Below are 24,831 nucleotides of genomic sequence, written 5' to 3'. Positions count from 1 at the left end.
GTGGGCCTATTTGAAATATGAAACATATTTGTTTGATTTTTTCAGTTTTGAGTAAAACTATTAAAATTTAAAATGTACTGATCGAAGGTTATTACATTTTTAAACTCTTCGCTATCTAAGAAAATTCCTGAACTACCGTATTTTACGGACTATAAGACGCACTTTTTTCTTCGAAAAATTGCCTCCAAAATTCAACTGCGTCTTATAGTCCGTAAAATACGGTAATCTGAGTTCGATTCCAGATTTTCTAGAATGGCAAACTAGCGCCTTTCATTGAAAATTAAAAATAAATATTTTATAAATACAGTATTAATAAAATATTATAATATTACAAATAATTGTATTACTAAAAATACTGTATGAAATAATAAATTCTCTTGTTACGCAAAACAACAAAAAGAAATAAAATTATTGTTTAAGAATGGAATTTTTCAGACATTTCTGGTATAGTGGAGAGAAAACAGTATCCAATACGACTTATAAAAAAACAATAGTGAAATTAAGGAGTGAATACGGCTTCAGTTGTGAAAAGGAACTAAGGAGAGGAGATCACGAATGCGTTGTATCATTAATAGATCCTAGAAGAAAAATTAAAGTGGTAGCTAAAATCGTGAAGAAGCCAAGAATGGAGTTAGAAAAGTGGCCTGAACTACTACATCCTAATATTTTACCACTATATGAATATATAATTATAAGTAAGCATATAGCAGTCTTCATCACTCCTTTAAAAGTAGGTACAGTTTCTGAGGAGTTAAAGAAAAAAACATTTACAAGTCGACATGATAGCTTCTTTTTAGGTAGAAAATGGATCTATCAGATTCACTGTGCACTACAATATTTACATAAAAGACAACTTTACTATTTAAATGTAGGGTTGAGTAATACTTTACTCTCTCAGAATTTAGATGTAACAATTTGCGGATTTAAATATCTAACTTCTAGAAAAGTCATTCAAGATCCAAATTTAATCGGATGCAAAAAGAAGTATAGACCTCCTGAAGTGTTTTTATTCGAAGAGAGAAACATTAAGAGAGAATTCAGCACTGAAAAAGTAGACATTTGGTCTGTAGGAATGCTTTCCTTGTATATCATAGCAGGAGAAGGGTTAAAAAATAAGCCACTGTATAGAAAAACAATTAATATTGAATGGAGTAATTGGGAAATTGAAGTTGGAAAGATGTTGAAAATATTGCTTAAAGATAAATGGAAACTGAGAGAACTAATGAACTCTACTCATCCATTAGCTAAACTTACACTAGGTAATTCTGATCTCTGTTTAAGTTTCTTGAATATGTTTTTGCAAACATCTCCTAGTAAGAGAATAAATGTAGAGAAAGCCATGAGACATGACTTTTTATATCCTTTTAACAAAACAACACTGATAATGAACATTGCTATAACAGTATGCAAAGGTAGGAACGATGTATTTTTAAACTTCATTTTTTTATCCCATCTCTTTGAAAGAAAGAATCTAGATTATCAAATTATTTTTCAAAAGTTTATCATACCATTCAGATAGCAAAGTTAATACACTTTTTCATTGTATATATGATAGTTATATTTATTTTTTCAGAAGTTCTGTTTTCCAACGTCCTAAATCTCAAAGTTAACGTTTAAGAAATTACTGTAATGTCGAGAATTTTTTTCAATACTTTTTCCTATTTAAAATTCTTTCTTTTAGAGAGAATAAAAAAAAAGCTAAAAATCAAAAATTATCATAATTCTTTTTTAGATCCTAATAGAAGTGCCTCCACTTCTTGTATTAAACGAAAAAAATTATTTGACACTTTTTTGGAGACTCGACGTTCAATGAATGATATTAGTAAGTTCTAAAATTTCAGTTTTTTCCCAAAATTAAAAAACTTTACAATTTTTTAAATTTTGCAACAGCAGGAGAATCTCTTTCGGACGATATTTGGAATTCTAAATCCATTCAGAAGAAAACCTACGGTGAGTTTTTTAATAAAATACTGTATAGGGCTAATTTGCAAAGTATACACAGGCCTAATTCAGACTAATTGGACACTGTGCCAGTTAGATCTTCATTAATTTTGCATTCGTCAAATTCCGGACTAGTATTAAATTAGACATTGAAATAATTAACTGCATCCCCCATTTTTTACTCTGTTTGCTATAAAGGCACTAGGACGGCCTTTTTATTTAAATCGTTTCCATCGCGAATTCGGCTGGACCTACAAGGGGATGGGCCTGACCGTCCACGAAAAATTCCTTGAGTTACTTCGTTCACACATTACGTCCTTAATCTGTGACTTCGCTCGGATTCGATTTTTTGCCCAGAACGGCAATCTGATGCCTAATGTAGTAGATGGCCTTCTACTGCATTACTATCCTCTTTTTAATTAATATGAATTGACTGCAATGATAAATATTCTAATTAAGTGATTGACTACTTTTAAAATACTCATTTTTGTGTTTTTATTGTATTGTTATCAAATTATAGCGATCAAACTATAAGCGGATCAAGGTTTATTATAAGTCGTATAAAAACCAATTACTAAGTGTCCAGATTCCTCAGTAAATTAATAACTATTTGTTTCTAAGAGTCCGCGATTATTAATAAGTAATTGTAAACGGTGTATAGCAAAAAGTTATATTTGCTTTTCACAATTGTAAAGTTCATGTGAGAGTCTTGGGCTTCTAAATCTGCCACTGCAAATTCTCATATTTTATAAAACTTATTACATAATTTAAAGTTATAAAAAATAGGAGAAAAAAGCCCTCAACCTGTTCTGTCTTCAGAGATGATTCACGCATCCAAACAACACTTACAAGGAAAGGATTGTTTATTCTTACTTTCGTCATACGCGCCTCTTCATCATCATAGACGCTTTGGCCTCACTGCAGAGGCCGAAGTGTTGTCACTTTAGCGAAATGCATTTGATAGGTAACTTATAATTGTATAATGACAGTAAGAATAAATAATCCTTTCATTGTCATAAGGGTTATTTGAATGTGTGAATCACCTCTAAAGTCGGAACAGGATGAGGGCTTTTTTCTCGAATTTTTATAGTAGCGAGGTTGATGCCGAAGTTTTAAACGCGAAAACGTGTAAGTTGGACGTTCGACGCCGCTTTCCTGTAAGCCTAAATGTTTCGCAATGGTGTTTGGAATATCGAACATGATTCCACTATCCAAACACCATTGTCAAACTTCTAGGCTTACGGGAAAGCGGTGCCGAACGTCCGACGTTTTCGCGTTTAAAACTTCGGCATCAACCTCGCTAATTTTAAATAAAAAATTATGATCCCATTAAATAATTTTTTTAATTTTATTATTTTTATTAATACATAATTATTTTGTTATTAAAATAAAAACTATAAATGAAAAATATTAGAAAATGTAATACAATATAACTATAACGAAATCCCAATTTGAAACAATTCATATTAATTTTTTAAAATAGACTTCTGCACTTTAGCTCCATCTAGTGATAAATGTTCAAAATATTATTACTTATTAAATGTGTTTTAAAATTAAATCTGATATACTATTTAATTTATAGTATATTTTCTAAATATTTTGCTTATCAAAATTTTTATATTTTTATTTAAATCTGATTTAAAAAGAATATATATATATTCTTTTCAAATTTATCTTCAATGTTTTACTTATATATATATAAGTAAAATATTAAAGATATAATTATTAAATATTTTAAAACAATATATTTAGCTTGATATTAATGTAATATTATTTTTTTATGAATTATGAATTTTTATTTATTATTTTAGGGAACTTACTTAGAGAAATTTGTTTCGTCTCGTAATTTAAATTAAAAATATTGAATATATTGCAAACACAAAAATGAATTAATTTTTGTAAATTTTCTATAATAAAATTATATCAAAATTGCTTATTGATTTTAAAACATTTATTTTTTTTCTTTTAGTTTTTTTTAACAACTTTTAATCTATATTATCAAATAATATATACAGTATATATATTTTAATTCATAACTTCAAAATTATAAACATAATTTAATAGCGAGCATTTGCTGGATTAATAAATAAAAAATTTGTTATTTAAAATTTTTATAAAGTTGATATTTAATCTACGTAATTATTGCGTCAAAATATTTACGAAACTAAAAACTATATCTGATATAAAATCGTGACGCCATAAGTTATTTTAGAATTTAAAATTTGAATTTTTGAAATTAAATCGGTTAAACTGTTAAAGGGAAGGAGAAAATTTCGCAATAATATTTCGCTTTTAATTTTTAATCTATATATATAATCGAGACGAGTTGATGAAAATAATAATAATAATAATAATAATAATAATAATTATCACTCTCACATATATTTCAGGAAACACTCACTAAATATACAGGCACAGATCCCACACAGAGACCACGAATACCAAAAATCAACACGTCGAAGGAAGTAGGAAAAACACTAAATTACGTAAACACTCACTTACTACCACACTACATTCATTCAATTTCTACACTCGCAGACATTCATACATTAGTTTATGCTGGAGCAGTCACAGTAGTGACACACCATGGACTGAAAGTACAATCACAGACAAATACACAGAAAACACAATTCTATCACAAGCCTGCCTGGCAGAGAAGAATAGAAACACAAATAAATGACATTAGACAGCAATTAGGCAGGCTAACACAATACACTAAAAACAACATAACACCCAAATTAAGGAAACAGCTCAAAAACATTTTCAAGAAAATAAAAACACACACAAAACACGAACATCACAACACACACATTACAGAATACATTGATACACTAAAACAAAAACTTGCTGCCAAAGCACGTAGACTCAAACGATACAAAACATGTACACTACGAAAACAACAAAATAAATTATTTACAAACAATGAAAAACTCTTTTACAGACAAATCAATAACAAAGCAAACACTGTTACACAGCACAGTGGCACACCAACAGAAGAAGAACTCACAACATATTGGTCTTCTCTTTGGTCCAGTGCTGTCACGCATAATGCTGATGCAGGCTGGATCGAGGAGGAGAACAGAAACTTGCACAACATACCAACTATGCCCTGTGTTGAAATAAGCATACATGATTTCCAATACACTGTTAACAGAACACACAACTGGAAGACACCTGGTGTAGACAACATTCACAATTTCTGGTACAAAAAGTTTACATCACTGCACCAGGAACTAGCTAAACATCTAACACACATCATCATCAATCCACAAGACATGCCAAATTTTCTTACCCAGGGCATCACCTACATGAAACCTAAAAACAACAATACCACAGACCCCACACAATACAGACCAATTACATGTCTTCCAACACTCTACAAATTATTGACATCCTGTATCGCAAACAAAATATACAAACACGTTGAAGAACACGACATTCTAACAGAACAGCAAAAAGGTTGTCGTAGAAACCACAGGGGATGCAAAGAACAGTTACTCATAGATTCAGTCATTCTACGGCAAGCACACAAACAACACAGAAACATACACATGGCATATATAGACTACAGAAAAGCATTCGACAGTGTTCCACACAGTTGGCTGCTACATATTCTACACATGTACAAAATACATCCATCACTCATTGCATTCTTTCAAAACACTATGCAGCACTGGAGAACAACACTACATCTCAGGGTTAGTAACACTTCCATACAAACAAACCAAATTTTTATTAGGCGAGGAATATTTCAAGGAGATTCCTTGAGTCCTCTCTGGTTCTGCTTAGCCCTGAACCCATTATCCAACATGTTAAACAACACGCAATATGGTTACAATATCAGACACGAAAAAACAACACAGTTTACACTGTCACATCTCATGTACATGGATGACATAAAACTTTATGCATCCACACAAAAACAACTTCATCAACTCCTACAAATCACACATTCATACACCAAGGACATACAAATGGAATTTGGCCTAGATAAATGCAAAACAGTTCACATAGAAAAAGGAATCCTGAAGAAAGAAGATTTTGCACTTGGAAATGGAGACATTATTGAATCCATGGAAGAGGGCGAGTTCTACAAGTATTTAGGATTCCAACAGGCCAAACTAACAGAACATACACAAATAAAGCAAAGATTAATTAAAGAATACCAAAGTAGGTTAAATGCTATTCTCAGAACACAGTTAAATGCAAAACACACAGTTAAAGCAATAAACACATATGTCATCCCAGTACTCACATATTCTTTTGGAGTTATACATTGGACTCACACAGATCTCGAGCAACTCCAAAGGAAAACAAGAACAACACTTACTAAGCATAAACAACATCATCCTAAATCCGCCACAGAAAGATTAACCCTTCCACGTAAAGATGGCGGACGTGGCCTGATTGACATAGTTAACCTTCACTACAAACAAATACAGTCACTGCGAGAGTTTTTCTACAAAAAACAAGAAACATCACAATTACATAAAGCAGTAACTCTAGCAGACTCGAATAACACACCATTAAACTTACACTCACATCATATGGACACAACACAACATATAAAAAGCATAGACACCATTAAGCAATCGTGGGCTCGAAAGGCACTCCATGGCAGGCATCCTTATGATCTGGCCCAGGATTTTGTTGACAAAACTGCGTCAAACAGCTGGTTAGCTCGGGGATGCCTCTTTGGGGAGACGGAAGGATTCATGATTGCCATACAGGATCAGGTCATAAATACTAAAAACTACAGAAAACACATACTCAAAGATGCAACACTCACAAATGACACATGCAGAAAATGTCACGTCATGCCAGAAACTATACAACATATCACCTCTGGTTGCAAGCTCTTGGCACAGACAGATTATTTACACAGACATAATCAAGTAGCAAATATAATACACCAAGAGCTTGCAAAGAAACACAAATTAGTAGACATCCACGAACCATACTACAAATACATTCCACAGACAGTATTGGAAAACAACACGCACAAAATGTACTACGACAGAGCCATAATCACAGATAAAACAATTTACCACAACAGACCAGACATCACACTCATTGACAAACACAATAAAATCACATACATTATAGACATATCCATTCCAAACACTCACAATATACAAAACGCATGCACTGAAAAAATTAGCAAGTACACAGAACTCGCCCAGGAAATAAGGCATCTGTGGAGGATGGATAGGGTGCTTATTGTACCTGTTGTTCTCTCCTCTACAGGTGTCATACCACACATACTACACAAAAGCCTGGGCACATTGGAATTGAATAGAAACACATACATCACACTGCAGAAAGCCACTATATTGAATACATGTCATATTGTGAGAAAATTCCTGAATACAGACACACACACTGATACACTTCTTTAATTTCTGTTTTGGTTACTATGCCTTGACTCTGGTCCGGCATAGTACACAGCCACCGGTGTTAACCGAGTATATCTCACTTAACCCAACATAATAATAATAAAACACTCACAAATGACACATGCAGAAAATGTCACATCATGCCAGAAACTATACAACACATCACGTCTGGTTGCAAGCTCTTGGCACAGACAGATTATTTACACAGACATAATCAAGTAGCAAATATAATACACCAAGAGCTTGCAAAGAAACACAAATTATTAGACATCCACGAACCATACTACAAATACATTCCACAGACAGTATTGGAAAACAACACGCACAAAATGTACTACGACAGAGCCATAATCACAGATAAAACAATTTACCACAACAGACCAGACATCACACTCATTGACAAACACAATAAAATCACATACATTATAGACATATCCATTCCAAACACTCACAATATACAAAACGCATGCACTGAAAAAATTAGCAAGTACACAGAACTCGCCCAGGAAATAAGGCATCTGTGGAGGATGGATAGGGTGCTTATTGTACCTGTTGTTCTCTCCTCTACAGGTGTCATACCACACACACTACACAAAAGCCTGGGCACATTAGAATTGAATAGAAACACATACATCACACTACAGAAGGCCACTATATTGAATACATGTCATATTGTGAGAAAATTCCTGAATACAGACACACACACTGATACACTTCTTTAATTTCTGTTTTGGTTACTATGCCTTGACTTTGGTCCGGCATAGTACACAGCCACCGGTGTTAACCGAGTATATCTCACTTAACCCAACATAATAATAATAATAATAACTCTCCCAGTGGTCACCACCTGGTCGTGGTGGGAGAGCCCAGTAATTTTACTGATCCATAGGGCAATGCAGGCTGGAGCACAAGCTCCTGGTAGGGACACCCATGCCAGTAAGGTCTATGGGGAGAAATGAAGCTAAGAGTGACCACACACCCACATTCTGTGGAGATATGTATCATGGTAGTAACCAGATCAAAGTGTGATACCGGCTCGGACGTCGCCCGGGTTAACAAGGTCCGCGTTCGTGGGTTAGGCAGAGGCTCACGTTCGAAAAATAGGCCACAGTCTCCCTTGGTTACCGGTGGCGAAAGCAGCACCGGCCCAAGCATGGCTACTGCAATGCCCTCAACAGATGTGAGGAACCAACCCAGCCTTGGTGTTTCTGTGGCAATGCATCCACAGACCACAAAGGCTGGAAAACCACGCCAACGGATGAAATGGACAGTAGAAATGAATGAGTTTATCATCCGTAATTATTACACCATCACAAAACTCGAAACAAACATGACAGCATACAGACAACAACTACACCATAAATTCACACAACAATATCCTCACCTCACTGTTACCGAACAAAGGGTTGTTGATCAAAAAAGAACAATTATACACAACAACCTTATTCTCACAAACAACACTTGAACTTATCAAACAACAGGTTGCTGATCAAATACATCAACAGACAGAAACATCTAACATTAATGAAGATCATGTAACCTGTCAGGATAATCCAGCAACAAGCATTGATAATAACACACATACAACAATTACCACTAATGATACTACAGACACTTTCCTCATCCATCACTGATAACATAGACATGGATTTAGTTAATACGCTCTCACTTATATTTCAGGAAACACTCACTAAATATACAGGTACAGATCCCACACAACGACCACGAATACCAAAAATCAACACGTCAAAGGAAGTAGGAAAAACACTAAATTACGTAAACACTCACTTACTACCACACTACATTCATTCAATTTCTACACTCGCAGACATTCATACATTAGTTTATGCTGGGGCAGTCACAGTAGTGACACACCATGGACTGAAAGTACAATCACAGACAAATACACAGAAAACAAAATTCTATCACAAGCCTGCCTGGCAGAGAAGAATAGAAATACAAATAAATGACATTAGACAGCAATTAGGCAGGCTGACACAATACACTAAAAACAACATAACACCCAAATTAAGGAAACAGCTCAAAAACATTTTCAAGAAAATAAAAACACACACAAAACATGAACATCACAACACACACATTACAGAATACATTGATACACTAAAACAAAAACTTGCTGCCAAAGCACGTAGACTCAAACGATACAAAACATGTACACTACGAAAACAACAAAATAAATTATTTACAAACAATGAAAAACTCTTTTACAGACAAATCAATAACAAAGCAAACACTGATACACAGCACAGTGGCACACCAACAGAAGAAGAACTCACAACATATTGGTCTTCTCTTTGGTCCAGTGCTGTCACGCATAATGCTGATGCAGGCTGGATCGAGGAGGAGAACAGAAACTTGCACAACATACCAACTATGCCCTGTGTTGAAATAAGCATACATGATTTCCAATACACTGTTAACAGAACACACAACTGGAAGACACCTGGTGTAGACAACATTCACAATTTCTGGTACAAAAAGTTTACATCACTGCACCAGGAACTAGCTAAACATCTAACACACATCATCATCAATCCACAAGACATGCCAAATTTTCTTACCCAGGGCATCACCTACATGAAACCTAAAAACAACAATACCACAGACCCCACACAATACAGACCAATTACATGTCTTCCAACACTCTACAAATTATTGACATCCTGTATCGCAAACAAAATATACAAACACGTTGAAGAACACGACATTCTAACAGAACAGCAAAAAGGTTGTCGTAGAAACCACAGGGGATGCAAAGAACAGTTACTCATAGATTCAGTCATTCTACGGCAAGCACACAAACAACACAGAAACATACACATGGCATATATAGACTACAGAAAAGCATTCGACAGTGTTCCACACAGTTGGCTGCTACATATTCTACACATGTACAAAATACATCCATCACTCATTGCATTCTTTCAAAACACTATGCAGCACTGGAGAACAACACTACATCTCAGGGTTAGTAACACTTCCATACAAACAAAGCAAATTTTTATTAGGCGAGGAATATTTCAAGGAGATTCCTTGAGTCCTCTCTGGTTCTGCTTAGCCCTGAACCCATTATCCAACATGTTAAACAACACGCAATATGGTTACAATATCAGACACGAAAAAACAACACAGTTTACACTGTCACATCTCATGTACATGGATGACATAAAACTTTATGCATCCACACAAAAACAACTTCATCAACTCCTACAAATCACACATTCATACACCAAGGACATACAAATGGAATTTGGCCTAGATAAATGCAAAACAGTTCACATAGAAAAAGGAATCCTGAAGAAAGAAGATTTTGCACTTGGAAATGGAGACATTATTGAATCCATGGAAGAGGGCGAGTTCTACAAGTATTTAGGATTCCAACAGGCCAAACTAACAGAACATACACAAATAAAGCAAAGATTAATTAAAGAATACCAAAGTAGGTTAAATGCTATTCTCAGAACACAATTAAATGCAAAACACACAGTTAAAGCAATAAACACATATGTCATCCCAGTACTCACATATTCTTTTGGAGTTATACATTGGACTCACACAGATCTTGAGCAACTCCAAAGGAAAACAAGAACAACACTTACTAAGCATAAACAACATCATCCTAAATCTGCCACAGAAAGATTAACCCTTCCACGTAAAGATGGCGGACGTGGCCTGATTGACATAGTTAACCTTCACTACAAACAAATACAGTCACTGCGAGAGTTTTTCTACAAAAAACAAGAAACATCACAATTACATAAAGCAGTAACTCTAGCAGACTCAAATAACACACCATTAAACTTACACTCACATCATATGGACACAACACAACATATAAAAAGCATAGACACCATTAAGCAATCGTGGGCTCGAAAGGCACTCCATGGCAGGCATCCTTATGATCTGGCCCAGGATTTTGTTGACAAAACTGCGTCAAACAGCTGGTTAGCTCGGGGATGCCTCTTTGGGGAGACGGAAGGATTCATGATTGCCATACAGGATCAGGTCATAAATACTAAAAACTACAGAAAACACATACTCAAAGATGCAACACTCACAAATGACACATGCAGAAAATGTCACATCATGCCAGAAACTATACAACACATCACTTCTGGTTGCAAGCTCTTGGCACAGACAGATTATTTACACAGACATAATCAAGTAGCAAATATAATACACCAAGAGCTTGCAAAGAAACACAAATTAGTAGACATCCACGAACCATACTACAAATACATTCCACAGACAGTATTGGAAAACAACACGCACAAAATGTACTACGACAGAGCCATAATCACAGATAAAACAATTTACCACAACAGACCAGACATCACACTCATTGACAAACACAATAAAATCACATACATTATAGACATATCCATTCCAAACACTCACAATATACAAAACGCATGCACTGAAAAAATTAGCAAGTACACAGAACTCGCCCAGGAAATAAGGCATCTGTGGAGGATGGATAGGGTGCTTATTGTACCTGTTGTTCTCTCCTCTACAGGTGTCATACCACACATACTACACAAAAGCCTGGGCACATTAGAATTGAATAGAAACACATACATCACACTGCAGAAAGCCACTATATTGAATACATGTCATATTGTGAGAAAATTCCTGAATACAGACACACACACTGATACACTTCTTTAATTTCTGTTTTGGTTACTATGCCTTGACTCTGGTCCGGCATAGTACACAGCCACCGGTGTTAACCGAGTATATCTCACTTAACCCAACATAATAATAATCAGCGCAGAGCCCAAACGGTTAGGAGTTGAAAGTTGAAATTTGGTATACAGTTAGGGTACGTCACGAAAACGCACACTAAGAAGGGATTTTTCGAAATTCCTCTCCACTGGGGGAGGGACGGGATTAAAGCTTCTATATACGTTATCGAGACGTGTCCAAACGGTTAGGAGTTGAAAGTTGAAATTTGGTACACAGGGTACGTCACGAGAACGCACACTAAGAAGGGATTTTTCGAAATTCCTCTCCACGGGGGGAGGGACGGGATTAAGTCATAACAGTTCCATTAACGATGGAAGTGTTACATAACAATGGAAGTGTTAAGAGAAAGTGACGTGCAAAACGCAGATGCAGTTTTTTTCGTTTTGCGGGAAATCGAAATATTTTTAGACCCACCTAAAAATTCTCTAGTTAGTCTGGAAACAGGGGAACCCAATTCTTGCATTCTGTGAAAAGTAATACTGACTATAACGTAATAATCTCAATTTTTGCTAAAACGGTTAGGAGTTAAAAGTTGAAATTCGGTACACAGGGTACCAAATTTAAGTACCAAAGTGTTAAGTAACAATGGAGAACAAGAGGAAGCGACGTGCAAGATTTACGGGCGCTGGAGGAAAAAAAAAAAGAAAAAGAGTAATATGTTAGAACATATTCGATTTTCAAATTTAAACAGATTAGTTCGGTTTTTCTCGACTTTTCTTCTTTAGAACATTCGATGAAAATCGAACGATATAATCAGAACACGTCGTGAAAATCGAACAATATTAGAACATTCGATTTTCAAATTCGACCTTTCTTTAGAAATATTTAGTTTGTTGATGAAATCACTTTTTTTTTTTTTTTTTTGGACTGTAACGTAATAATCTTAATCTTCTCTTTCGTTACTTTTGCCCGAGCAACGCCGGGCCTACCTGCTAGTTTTACATAATTTAATGTGTCGTGATGTTTTTTTGTTGTTATAAAAATAATATTAAAATAAAATTCTATATTTGCTAGGTTAGATAACTTATGATAAATTACTTTTTTCTTTATAAAATATGTTAACGTTTATGTTAAATTAGCAAACATTTGCAATAAAAAATTATCGAGAAGAATTTTAGTAATTTTAATCTGTAATCGTCATACAGTATTACGTAGAATGTGGTAGCGCTTTATAGTAGTGTGTGTAAAATATTAAAGTGCCAACTTTGATCGTTAATATCTCCAAGATCAATGAACCGATTTGAATGAAATTTGAAACATTTAGTGTTTACGGTGAATACTATGAACTTCTGAAATTTTGAATAAACTCGTTGGATCATTTTGGACTTACGCGGTAGGCATTTTGGCGCTTTTTTCGTCTAGATTTACAACGAGAGAAAATACAACCGAAAGGTACCTATGAACAGGATCGTGCGGTAGATTTTCTTAGTATGATGCAAATGTTTGAAATGCCGCTCTTTAAATGTTTTTTATGCCGCCGCCTCTCTGCATCATAGCACGGCACGGCCCTGCCTAAGAATCTAAAATGAGCCTGCATTAGTGCCCTGCGATGGTATCGATGTTCGATGATTCATCGATGGATTTAAACGATCGATCATCAGTCATCGATGTTTCAAATCCATCGATGATCGCTCTACAACATTGATTAACGCAGGTTGCAACCATGGAGAAAATCAAAATATAGGTGAATCTGTGAAATGTAAAAGTTTTTTAGGATGTTATATAGATTACTCCCCATGGAATTTCGGGACTGAGTATATATCTGAACTCAGAGGACCGAGACGAATCCAACGATTCCCTACTTTTGGACCAGAAACCAAAAATAAGAAAGTTATATTTACGATTTCTTGCCTTTCACAATTCATTCTATGCCATTTTAGTGTTTTCCAGTAGATGGCGCTGCTTGTAGTTCAGTATAGGCAAGGTCTACATAAGGTCAGGACACGCATACTGAAGCCGCCATTTTGGGCCTTTTTGAGTCGCAAGTTTAAAACAAACTTGTACGAGCAGTCAGTTTTATACGACATTAATTAAACTAAAATTGCATAAATTAGTTTAATTAATGCTGTATAAAACTGACTTCAAAAGAACAAGAATGAAAAATGAGTAATAACAATGCTTTCATAACTCGTTTAAAAATGGCTATCGGATTGCCGAGCGGTTAGATGTCGGCTTATCGCTTTAGAAGGCGCAAGAATAAATACAAACTAGTCGAAAATCTCCAGAAAATGTTCAGGGTAGTCTATCCCGGATATGTTAGGCCTCTATTATTTACTACTCGACCTCTCCATTGTGAGTCTAACCGAACCCATAAAGGGTTTGATAAAAAGGCCCGTAGGGCGAAAAGAGTTTTAAAAAACCCTCGTTTAAAAACAATATCCAGACTCTAAATCATTTAGAGTTAAAAAAAAAAAATTGTAGCGAAATTCAATTCTAGATCGGGTGAAAAATTTAACGATTTTATTATTTTTTTATTAGACTTGTCAACTCGGGGAAAAAAGAATTAAAAAATAATAATGTTTTAAAATAATTATTTCAATTATAAAGTATACTTTAATTATCTTCCATAATAAAAATTGTCTTAGAAATGAATGATGTTTGAGAGTAATAAAATAAATAAATCTATTGCACATCTATAACTTCTGTAAAATATAGAAATTATGACTCTGAATTTCGAAATTTCATCTGTTTTTGTAAAATTATGTTCGATGAATTTTTCATTTGATTATAGTCGATGATTACAACTAGTTGAAAAATTGAATAATCGCGCGGTATAATTTAATAATAATATATTATAAATTATGTTTAATTAATTAATTAATTAATAGAAAAAGAAAAATTTTAATAGACTAATTTGGCATGATCATCATTTCATTCAAATTATATACAATGAAGTCATTATCAAATAATTGTCACGGTTTCAGAAATTCTGAAATCGTGTCAGTTACTGAAAAGTAACTAAGGATGAAAAATTCACTTTTAGTTGCTTTTATCTACGTATTCGCAAAATATTCTTGAGTTATTATACCCGATTAAAAAGTTCGAGAATAAAAGAAGTTTAACTCAATACAGATAAAATTTCTTATGGTCCATTAGTGGCGGAGTACATAAAATAATTCAATGCTGGCAGTTGGGCGCGAATTTGCATGTGGGGATGGCCACATAAAACCTTTCGTGTTTTCTTCACGTGTCTAACATTTAACTAGGGGTCAGTTTCTAATAAAAAAATCCTTCCGCGAGGCACCTTCTGGTAGATGGCCTACTGTTATGTTGCCTTACTCCATCACCCAATCCAATTCACCCCTAAATGAACGGGAAAAGAGGACATATAAAATTTGAATTTTTATTATACCATATTCGAAATTACAGTTACACGTGAAATTGTTTACAGTTAATAGGAACGTATGAGAATTCGAAATATTGATTACTAAATAACGACAAAGATCGTACAAAAGTTTTATCTGGTAATGAAAAGTGTTAATGAGTTTATTTACACTTTATCGCAATGTAAACTATAATAATATGCTTAAAATATTTTTAAAACTATTCTAATATATATTTAAAAAGTCAAAAATATTTTAACAACGATATTACGAATTAAAACTGAAGATATTATTCTGAAGTTAGCCGGCCGACTGCGTTAGTCAGGATGTCGCGCGGTCACGACCAACGCGTGGGAGTAGGAAAAACTCTCAGAGACGGGTTCCCCATCGTCAAACCGTTTAATAGTAATAAAAATTCCTTACAACAAAGCCGACAAAGAGGCGTAATGCCAATCCAACGAAAGGAACTAAGTCCTTCAAAGATATAAAAAGTTCAAATGTCCCGACAGTCGTTTAAATTCCTCCAGCGAAGGTGAAGCGGAGATCGATGGTTCCGGGGCGCACAGTACTAGCAGCGATTACCACTGATGACCAGGTGCACCTGAGTTAGTTCTTGACGGGACGGGAACACAAATCCTGGGACGTCGAACAAGCCTTCGGTGTGGATGGACAGGAGCACAAAAATTCCGGGAGAGGAGCGCTATGAACCAAATACCAAGAACTTCACATCCTTTTTTCGGATGGTTTATATAAGTTTCTCTTGGGTTTCAGACAGGGCCGGATCATCGCATAAACAAATGAGACAAATGTCTAGGGTCCGGTCAAACTGACTATTTTGAAAATGTTTGTAAATAACATAGTTTACTTTTCTAAATTTTTAGATAATGGCTATTCGTATTTATATACAGTAGAGAGTCGTTAATCCGAACCACGGTTATCCGAATCGCCGGTTATTCGAACGATTTTCAGTCGGACTGTGTCGTGCTGAATCGAACGTTTTTGATACTAGATTTACTTCTAAAGTATAATTTTTATGTTTTTATATTCTTCAATATATTTATTTTGTTTGTACAAAATAAAGAAATTATTTTTAACGGTACAATAGCCTCGATTAATAAGCGGCCGGATGGCCGAGCGGTTAAGGTGGCAGCTTACAGCTCTGGGGGACCCGGGATCGAATCCGAACGGGTCGAATAATCCCCAGGAATTTTTCGGGGGTGGTCCTTTCGGATATGTCGGGCCCCGTCCCTCACTACCCAGTCGCCCCATTGTGGGCCTGGCCGAACCCATAATGGGCCTACTAAAAAAGGCCCTCTTAGTGCCCACAGGGTGGAAAGAGTTAAAAAAAAAAAAGCCTCGATTATTATTATAAAAATTTTCGTTAGGCTTAAAATCGACGAAAATTCAACACGAAGCGACACGCAACGGAGAAAAATTTGAACATCGGACAGGTTAATATATTTTTTTGTACATAATCGGTTATCCGAACAAATCAGTAATCCGAAAATCCCCAGTCCCCAATTGATTCGGATTAACGACTCTCTACTGTACTTACTTTTTAAAAACTATATTGGCTTTTATTTACATTATTTTTTTCATTATTCAATTTATCTTTCACGGGTAAAATATTATATTATTTAAATGTTAACCAAAAAGGATAAATTAAACAATTAATATTTTAAGGTAATACTCGTATTGTTATAGTATAACAACTTTTGTTAGACATTTGATAAAATAAATGCAAATTTTTTTAAAATTTATAAACAAACTGTTCAAACTTTTCTAGAAAAACTAAAATTTATTGTTGTATATTAAATATTTTTTATTAATAAAAATTTAAGATTTGTTTTAGTTTTTCACATTATTTAGTTTTGTTTTATTTATTGTTTTATATTTTTTGGACGCGCTATTTCTTGTGGGAGAGGGAGAGGGAGAGGGCCCGGTAAGAAGAAAATGTCTAGGACCCCAAAGTGGTTTAATCCGGCCCTGGTCCCAGATCGAACATTCCGATAGATCGATGCCGACTTGCCCCCGCTCTCTAATTGGTGCCCCTCCTCGTTACGAATTGTAACGAGATCGGATCCCAGATCGCGGGATGAGTCAACATCGAATGACAATTCGATTCCTACCGAAGATGTTCGATCTAAGTACTCAAATTCATCTATTGTTTTAATACGAGTAGTTCGACTTAGAAATTTTTACAGACATGTCCTTATATGGACATAAAATATTCATTTTTCGTTTGGTGGTTTCTTTTTACGACATTAAAATAATTATTAATATTATTTTCTTCTATACAAAAAAAAAAATTTCCCTTTTTCTTTTTGCACAAATTCTAGGCCCACTTCCGAAGCTTCACATTATTTAAAATTTTGATTTAATTATTTGCTAATTAAAATTTTTTTTTAAAATGTAAACCGAAACGTACTGTACCATAAATAATTTACAAAATTATTATTTTATAAATTTTTATTTGATTTGATTTAGTTAATTTCTAAGGAGAATTCTTGAAAATATAAATTTAAATATCAAAACAAAAGAAAATAAACAAATTGCCAATATCTATCCGTCAGATGGCGTTAAGGACGAGAGAAGCAAAGTTGAAAAACCTCTAACTCTAATGAGATTGTAAAAAGTTCGAGATTTGTACAAAAAAGGTAGGTATTTTATTTGTCTTAACATTATATATAAATCATATGGTATAAACACAAGTGATTTTTTGCGCTTTACGACCGATACAAATATTTACACTCATAACAAAGTTTAGTCCTAAATCAGTTGATGTTTTTCATCAGTTTTTATATATCATCTCAACTGAAATGAATTTCTACATATTAAACTGTTTCAACAAGAAATTCAAGTGGTTTAAACTACTTTATTTCAATGCTTTACAATGAATATTATATTTATCATTGGCATCCATGTAACATAAATGAAGCCATTTTTTTCAACAAAAGTAGATAAATATGCTCTTTAAATTAATCATAATGAACTCTGTCTCACATTATATGATCAAATTACTATGGACAAATATGATGTTAAATTTAAAAACTTGTCTGAAGTTCGTATACATTCTTACAATATGTTTTCTAAAAAATACTCTTAGTTAACGTAATGACAAGTACTTTATATACTGATTGTGTCTCTATTCGTGTTACATTATGGATGTTTTTTTTCAATTTTTACCTGTTGCTTTTTGTTTTGTATGGTATAATTGTAGTTAAACATGTATCTTTAAACAGGTATACATCTTCTGTTTTATTTAGTTTACAATTGCTGCTAATAAAAAAGTTTACAATAATGTAACACCTTATAGAACGTTTTTATTTTGTTTTATTGACAAATCATAAATTATGAATCATTAAAGATAATTTTCTGTCATTTTTTAAAAGTCTGATAGTTATAAAATATACAAATGAATATCTTTTTGGTCTATATTTCACTTAAATAAATTAACGTGCATTTGCATTATTGTTAAACCATTCTCTAAAAGAGATAATTTCAAAAAATATTATTTACCATTTGTAATTTTGTTATTTAATTCTGGTAAACTGAAACAAAATGATGATAATAGAGTTGTAATAAAAAATGATGCCATTGAATTTAATCTGAATCTAATCTGGTTAATTATAATTAATCAACCATATTATAGCCTGATTAAAATTCAGCTGTATGATTTGTTTATTACTATGTTAGGCTTGATTTATATGTAATTATAACAGAGTAGTGTCAGTTTTTCAGTGAATTAAGAGTATCAGTCTAGATGAAAGGATATTGTTTTTCTTCCAAAATTCCTTTCCCCAAAGGAAAGGATGTATAGAAAAGAGTGACTGATTTATATATTATGTCATATAACAAAAAATTGGACTCACTTGAACCTTTAACTGGTGCATAATATGTTTAATCTTATAAATCAAATGTTTTCACAGGTTCTTCCTCAGGTCCTTCTGATTTATATTACTGAAAATTTTTTAATAATATATTTAATATTTATATATCTAGATAATATTAACATAAAGTATTGTGTGTTGGTTTATTTAATTAGTTCATTCAATTTTTAAATGTAGAATGTAAGAAAATATCTCTAATCATAAACTCATGCACTATTTTACTTTTTATTTTTTCATTGTTTTAGATAATTTGTAAATTTCATTAATGTAAAACATTGTCTTTTATTATTAAAAACTAGGACATGTGGTTTGATATCTTCCAAGCTATTGACTATTTTTCTGTTAAAATAATTTTGCAAGAATTAACACTAAGCAATATCTAAGGATATAATATCTAATAAATATGATGGTAGATTAGAACATCTTTTTCCAAAAAACAGTAATTTTTATCAATTAGTTAAAGAAATATGTAATCTGACATTTTAAGAACTGGATTTAAGAGCTGGCTTTATATACAAATAACACTTCAGCTATCTAAAATTTGATATGTTTGTACAAATATATCAAATTTTGTATTATGTATAACAGTATATATTTGTATTATAAATATTATCATTAAAATAATCATAAAAGTGTGTGAATCATCAAAATCCAAACTTATTACACAATCTAAACACTGAAATTTTACATAATGTGAAATTGTTGTAATGATTATTGCTAGGTATATATTTTACCTCAATTTACATTTAGTTCACTTCAGAAATAATCTGTTATCTTTATCCATTAATTAAAAACATAACAACTGTTTAAAAATATTTTTAATGGAAATACAGTGACAGGACTACTAATATTAGAGAGTGAAAAATATAAATTAAATTACTACAGTTAAAACTTGTTTATTTTTTCTTCATATCAAATATTACATACCAGATTTTATCTGGTAATATTTCAAATAAAAATATATCTGGCATGTTAAGATACTGCGTTATTTTTAATTTTCTGTTAATATATAATAACTTTAAATTTTTTAAACTTATTTTTGGTAGTATTAAAATGGTTGCTTATTTTATTCTATGTTTCTAAATTATGAAATTAAAATTAAGTCACATTTTTATTTAAATACAATAAAGAGCAATTCAAAAAATGCTTGATTACACATTTAAAAATATTAAATGTGTAATCAAGCATTACTGTTTTTTCTTGTCTAAACTTTTGAGCAAGATTTATTATTTTAAAAGAGCAAAATAACTAATCAATGTATTATGTGTATTTTCTATAGTGTTTAAATTTACTTTTTTTATACTGTTTAAATATATATATTATATTTTATTTTAAATAATTAGAATATAAAAATAGTTTCCTATTAAATGATTTTATTTGCATGATAAGCATTATATCAAATTGTTGCATATGAAATGGCCACTTTTACAATGTGGCAACTTTGAACCTACTTCTTGATATGAAACAGTCTTGTATGCCTGATAACTAGTGGTGATCTGTTCTGTATACTGTGCAGTAGTATAGTAAATTAGCATATGGAAGATATATCTTTACCTTGAAAATATTATAGTGTGCACTAATTTTTTCATACTTGTCTGTAGTCACCAGATTTGTTGTAAAAAACTTTTGGCAGGATTATAATTCACTAGCTCTATTGAGTAACTTGACACTTTGCTGCATATTTTAAAAGCATCTCCATTACCTAAAAATGGACTAGTCTAAATTAACAGCTCTAATCAGCCCTGCATGAGTGAAATTAGTCACTGGTATATCTCAAAATTCCTCCATGAGTGAGCATTGTTCACTCTGTTTGACATTTTAAATTAAATTATCAAAAAATTGACTTTAATTGTTAATATACTATGGAAAATCAGTTTAAATAAATATTTTTGCAGTTATTCATTCATTTAATCCATTTTCCTTAAAAAATTTCAGCAACTAGCTCTAAATTAAAATTCTTTTCAGGCTCTATTGTTCTAGATTCCTGTTTTCCTGGAGTACCCATTCCCTAGACTCCACTGAATGAATGGCAAATCATCTCTGTTTCCATTTCTTGATCCCTTATATCTACTCACAAAAAATGATGCAATGCCACTAGTACTGTGTACACTAGTTTCATTCAATGTCATATGAGAAGTGTGTAAATGGCTTTGAAATTGACCATTTAGTCAAATTGTATAGTCTTGTTTTGAAGCCAAACTAAAGCGTAATGTAACTGAAATGGTTTGAAAATTAATAGAGTATTTAGAGAAGAAACAGCAAACAAAAAAAAATACTATAATACTGGTTTCAAAAATTCTGTTCAGGAGACATAAGCCTGCAAAATGAACAATATGTATGCTAAAATTATTGACAATGACCAATTGACCCATTCAAAAAATTTTTAGGAAATGTCTGTAATGTAGGAAAACAGGATGTTCATTATTCAGCAGTGTTCAGACACTTGATTGCTCTAGAGGGCAAAAAATTAAATAAATGGATGCTCTATGAGAGACAAACAAGACAAACCACTTGGAGTTAAGCAGTTCTGTCCTGGAAAGAAAACACAAAATGATAGTTTTGCTTTGCATTGTAACATGCAATGAGAAGTAGGTCCTATATGGATATAGACTTGACTTCATCTCATAAAGGATCTATCAATAGACATATTATCTTGCTGCTGTATGTTTTGGAATGTTTTGTGTTGCATTCATCCACTTGTCACAAAACATTCCAAAAAGTACAGCTAGTGAGATTCCCTTATTCAGCACACTCACCTGACTTTTTACTAACAGACTCATTTTTTTTAAACATAAATATTATTTTCTAGCTGAGAAAATACTCATATAAGAAACACTCATACATTAGACTTTTGAGGATTTCTTCTTTTATATTCACATTCAAGTATGGAGAAACAGATCTGTTGGCTTTAACAGCAAAGCATGTAAACTTGGAAAAATTAAAAAAAATTTACTATGGATGAACTTTAAAAGTGTTCTCCTTCCTTTTAGTCTCTTCCGTATGTCCAGAACATGACCATTTTACTGTTAAAAATCCAAAAGAAAGATTAATGAGATTACTCTAGATGGGAAAGCTGCAGTATATGCTGATGATACAAATGGAAAAGCTTGACATGTGGGAAAAGAAAATACCTGAAATGGCAGAAGCAAGGCTTAATCCTGATGGAGGGATACAGAGCTGAAGTCCAGGAAGGTTAGGCACTCCTTGTTCATTAAACTAATTTCCCACAGTTGATTGGCTACTTTAAACAGATCAGTGACATTGAAAGTATAGTCCAGTAAGTTAGAATGAATAAAGTTATGTAGGCTTCACTTCAACAATTGCATGGGAGAAGAGGTTTTGAACTGTTGTAGAAGCCTCTCTAGTTTATGGGTTTTGGCAAAGGCAAAAAGCTCAGAGTGGATGGGAATCTCACAGCACAGCTAGATATCCTAATAATTTTGCAAACTTAGTGGAAGAAAATCATACAAACTGTCTGTAGTTTGCCCAGAAAGTCAAGTAGCTAGTCTGCTATCTCTGTGCATTCTATAGGATGTACCTATCCAGTTCCATTTGGTATGTGTCTTTCCTTAATAATCACTGCCACTTCGGTTTTATCTACACATAGAAAAGGTTTGATTGTACTCTAAACTTCCTGTTCTAGTTGCATATATTTGTATATAATTTTTCACATTAAAACAAATTGATTAAAATTTGGAAATTCTTGTTTTGCATCTAAAATGATTCATTATCATTTTGTATGCAAAACAAAATACTTTCATATTCATATTTATAGATTCAATATATTTATAATAAATGAATGATTTATCAATTTTCTCTACAAACTCATTTATGTATGTAGTCACATTAGAGATGTCACATAGCCAGATTCTTTACCAAGTTACTCAAGGTGACTTAATTATTAAATAATTAGGCTTGAGATAGGAGTATTAGGAGATAGGTAATATTCTTTCATTTCATTTCAAATTAATCTTGAGATGGCTGCTTAATCACCTACCTCTAGCCAAATTTCTTTGTATCTGATTACTTATTGGCCTATATTAAGGCTAATTAATAATCTGGTAGATTGTTTGATAATGATTAGAAGTAAATTAATTTAATTTAGAGTATCCTCTATTCAAAATCCTTAGTAAAATTACTTAATTATTGGGTTGGTTGCATAAGTTGTTCCATCAGAGATTTGTATTGTGTAAATTATTATGATTGACATAATGATGAAGCAAGAAAAAAAACTAAAGTTTCTATTGTCAATTGAGTAAAAATGTAATTAAATACTTATCAATGGATAGAGTAATATATGGTGAGAACACATTTTTCTCACTTATTGAGCTGCAATTTTCAAATTGCACCCCTCTAGATTCCCACTGTTGTCTGTCAATGTATCTGTTCATCCTATGTTATTTTCTTTATTTTATTGCATTTTTAATCTTTTTTGGGCTAATTGTGTAATGGGGTGGAAATCAACTGCTGATAGCATTTTCAAAATTCGACGTAAAATAAATAAATTGCAGCTTGGCATTGTGATGATGTCACAATAAGTAATTGCTTGTATGTGGAGAATTTTTTATTAGTGTTTTGAATGGCTAATTTGATTTGAAAATGATAGTTAAAACTAAAATACAGACAATTCCTGCTTAATATTAGTAATCCATTCCTGAAAATCATGTTTTGTGGGAAAACATTAAATGGAAGCCTAATTTCCATTATTTTAAATGGGAAAAATTTATAACTTGTCACAATATTAATCCAGAACTCCCAACTAATTTCCTAAAATTAACTAAAATTCAATAAAATGTCTTCAAATAAGTAACAAATTATTGTATTAGGATATAAAGTACTTAATACATTGCTTCCTTTTTCATCAAATAACTAATATTGTTAAAAAAATACTGTTTCCCCAAAAATAAGACCAGGTTTTACACTAATTTTTGCTCCAAATAATGCTTTAAGTCTTATTTTCAGGGGATGTCTTGTCCAAAGGTTCTCACTTGGGTATTTACAAATACTTAATTTATATTATCATTTATTTAGTATTAATGTCAATAATAATATTTATTTATATTTCATTATGTTAATATTATTATTTTATAATTCAATATGTTCACTGTGGGTTGCAATGGACATATTAAATATGACCAACTGGCTGACAATCTTAACTATCTTAACTGGGGCTTATTTTAGGGGTAGGGTTTATATTATGAGCATCCTGAAAAATCATGCCAAGGCTTATTTTTGGGGAAATACAATTCTTTTGTAATGTGTGCAGACTGCATGCCAACACAGCAATAGAGAGAATTGTTTAAAAAATTGCAGACAAATTTACAGTAAAAGCAAGAAATAAATTGCAATACATTTTTAAAAGTATGTTTGACACTTCTGTAAATTATAGTAACAATACCTATTTCAATAAACTTAAACATCAAATAGACATAATTTATTGTTTTCATATTTTAACACTATTTAATAAAATAAAAATTGCATTAACTGGTTGCACACTGTTGACTTTGGCATCAT

The 24,831-nt window shown here is 32.5% G+C and overlaps 2 protein-coding genes across 5 annotated transcripts in view; both read left to right on the top strand.

Moving 5' to 3' along the window:
- Nucleotides 1-366: 366 nt before the first annotated feature.
- LOC136981231 (uncharacterized) lies at nucleotides 367-3,819 on the top strand. Of its 3 annotated transcripts, XM_067277509.1 has the most exons (5): nucleotides 367-797; nucleotides 873-1,412; nucleotides 1,733-1,822; nucleotides 1,891-1,950; nucleotides 3,753-3,819. In XM_067277509.1, the coding sequence occupies exons 1-5, from the start codon at nucleotides 422-424 to the stop codon at nucleotides 3,785-3,787; spliced, it is 1,101 nt and encodes a 366-aa protein (XP_067133610.1). In that variant the 5' UTR covers nucleotides 367-421; the 3' UTR covers nucleotides 3,788-3,819. The 3 variants fall into 3 exon arrangements, with proteins under 3 accessions (XP_067133610.1, XP_067133609.1, XP_067133608.1); XM_067277508.1 differs by having other exon boundaries at nucleotides 367-1,412; nucleotides 1,894-1,950; XM_067277507.1 differs by having other exon boundaries at nucleotides 368-1,412.
- Nucleotides 3,820-17,994: 14,175 nt separating this feature from the next.
- Nucleotides 17,995-24,831, top strand: part of LOC136981249 (CCR4-NOT transcription complex subunit 2-like) — a 31,330-nt gene continuing 24,493 nt past the window's right edge. For both annotated transcript variants that reach the window (XM_067277534.1, XM_067277533.1), the window contains exon 1: nucleotides 17,995-18,084. The gene's annotated coding sequence lies outside the window, so the exon portion shown is untranslated. The remainder of the gene's footprint in view (nucleotides 18,085-24,831) is intronic.

The sequence above is a fragment of the Centruroides vittatus genome, unplaced genomic scaffold, assembly GCF_030686945.1.
Source record: "Centruroides vittatus isolate TY-2023 unplaced genomic scaffold, ASM3068694v2 contig_749, whole genome shotgun sequence".
NCBI classification, from domain to species: domain Eukaryota; kingdom Metazoa; phylum Arthropoda; class Arachnida; order Scorpiones; family Buthidae; genus Centruroides; species Centruroides vittatus.
The sequence above is the reverse complement of the archived record's forward strand: the minus strand, read 5'-3'. Positions and strand labels throughout refer to the sequence as shown.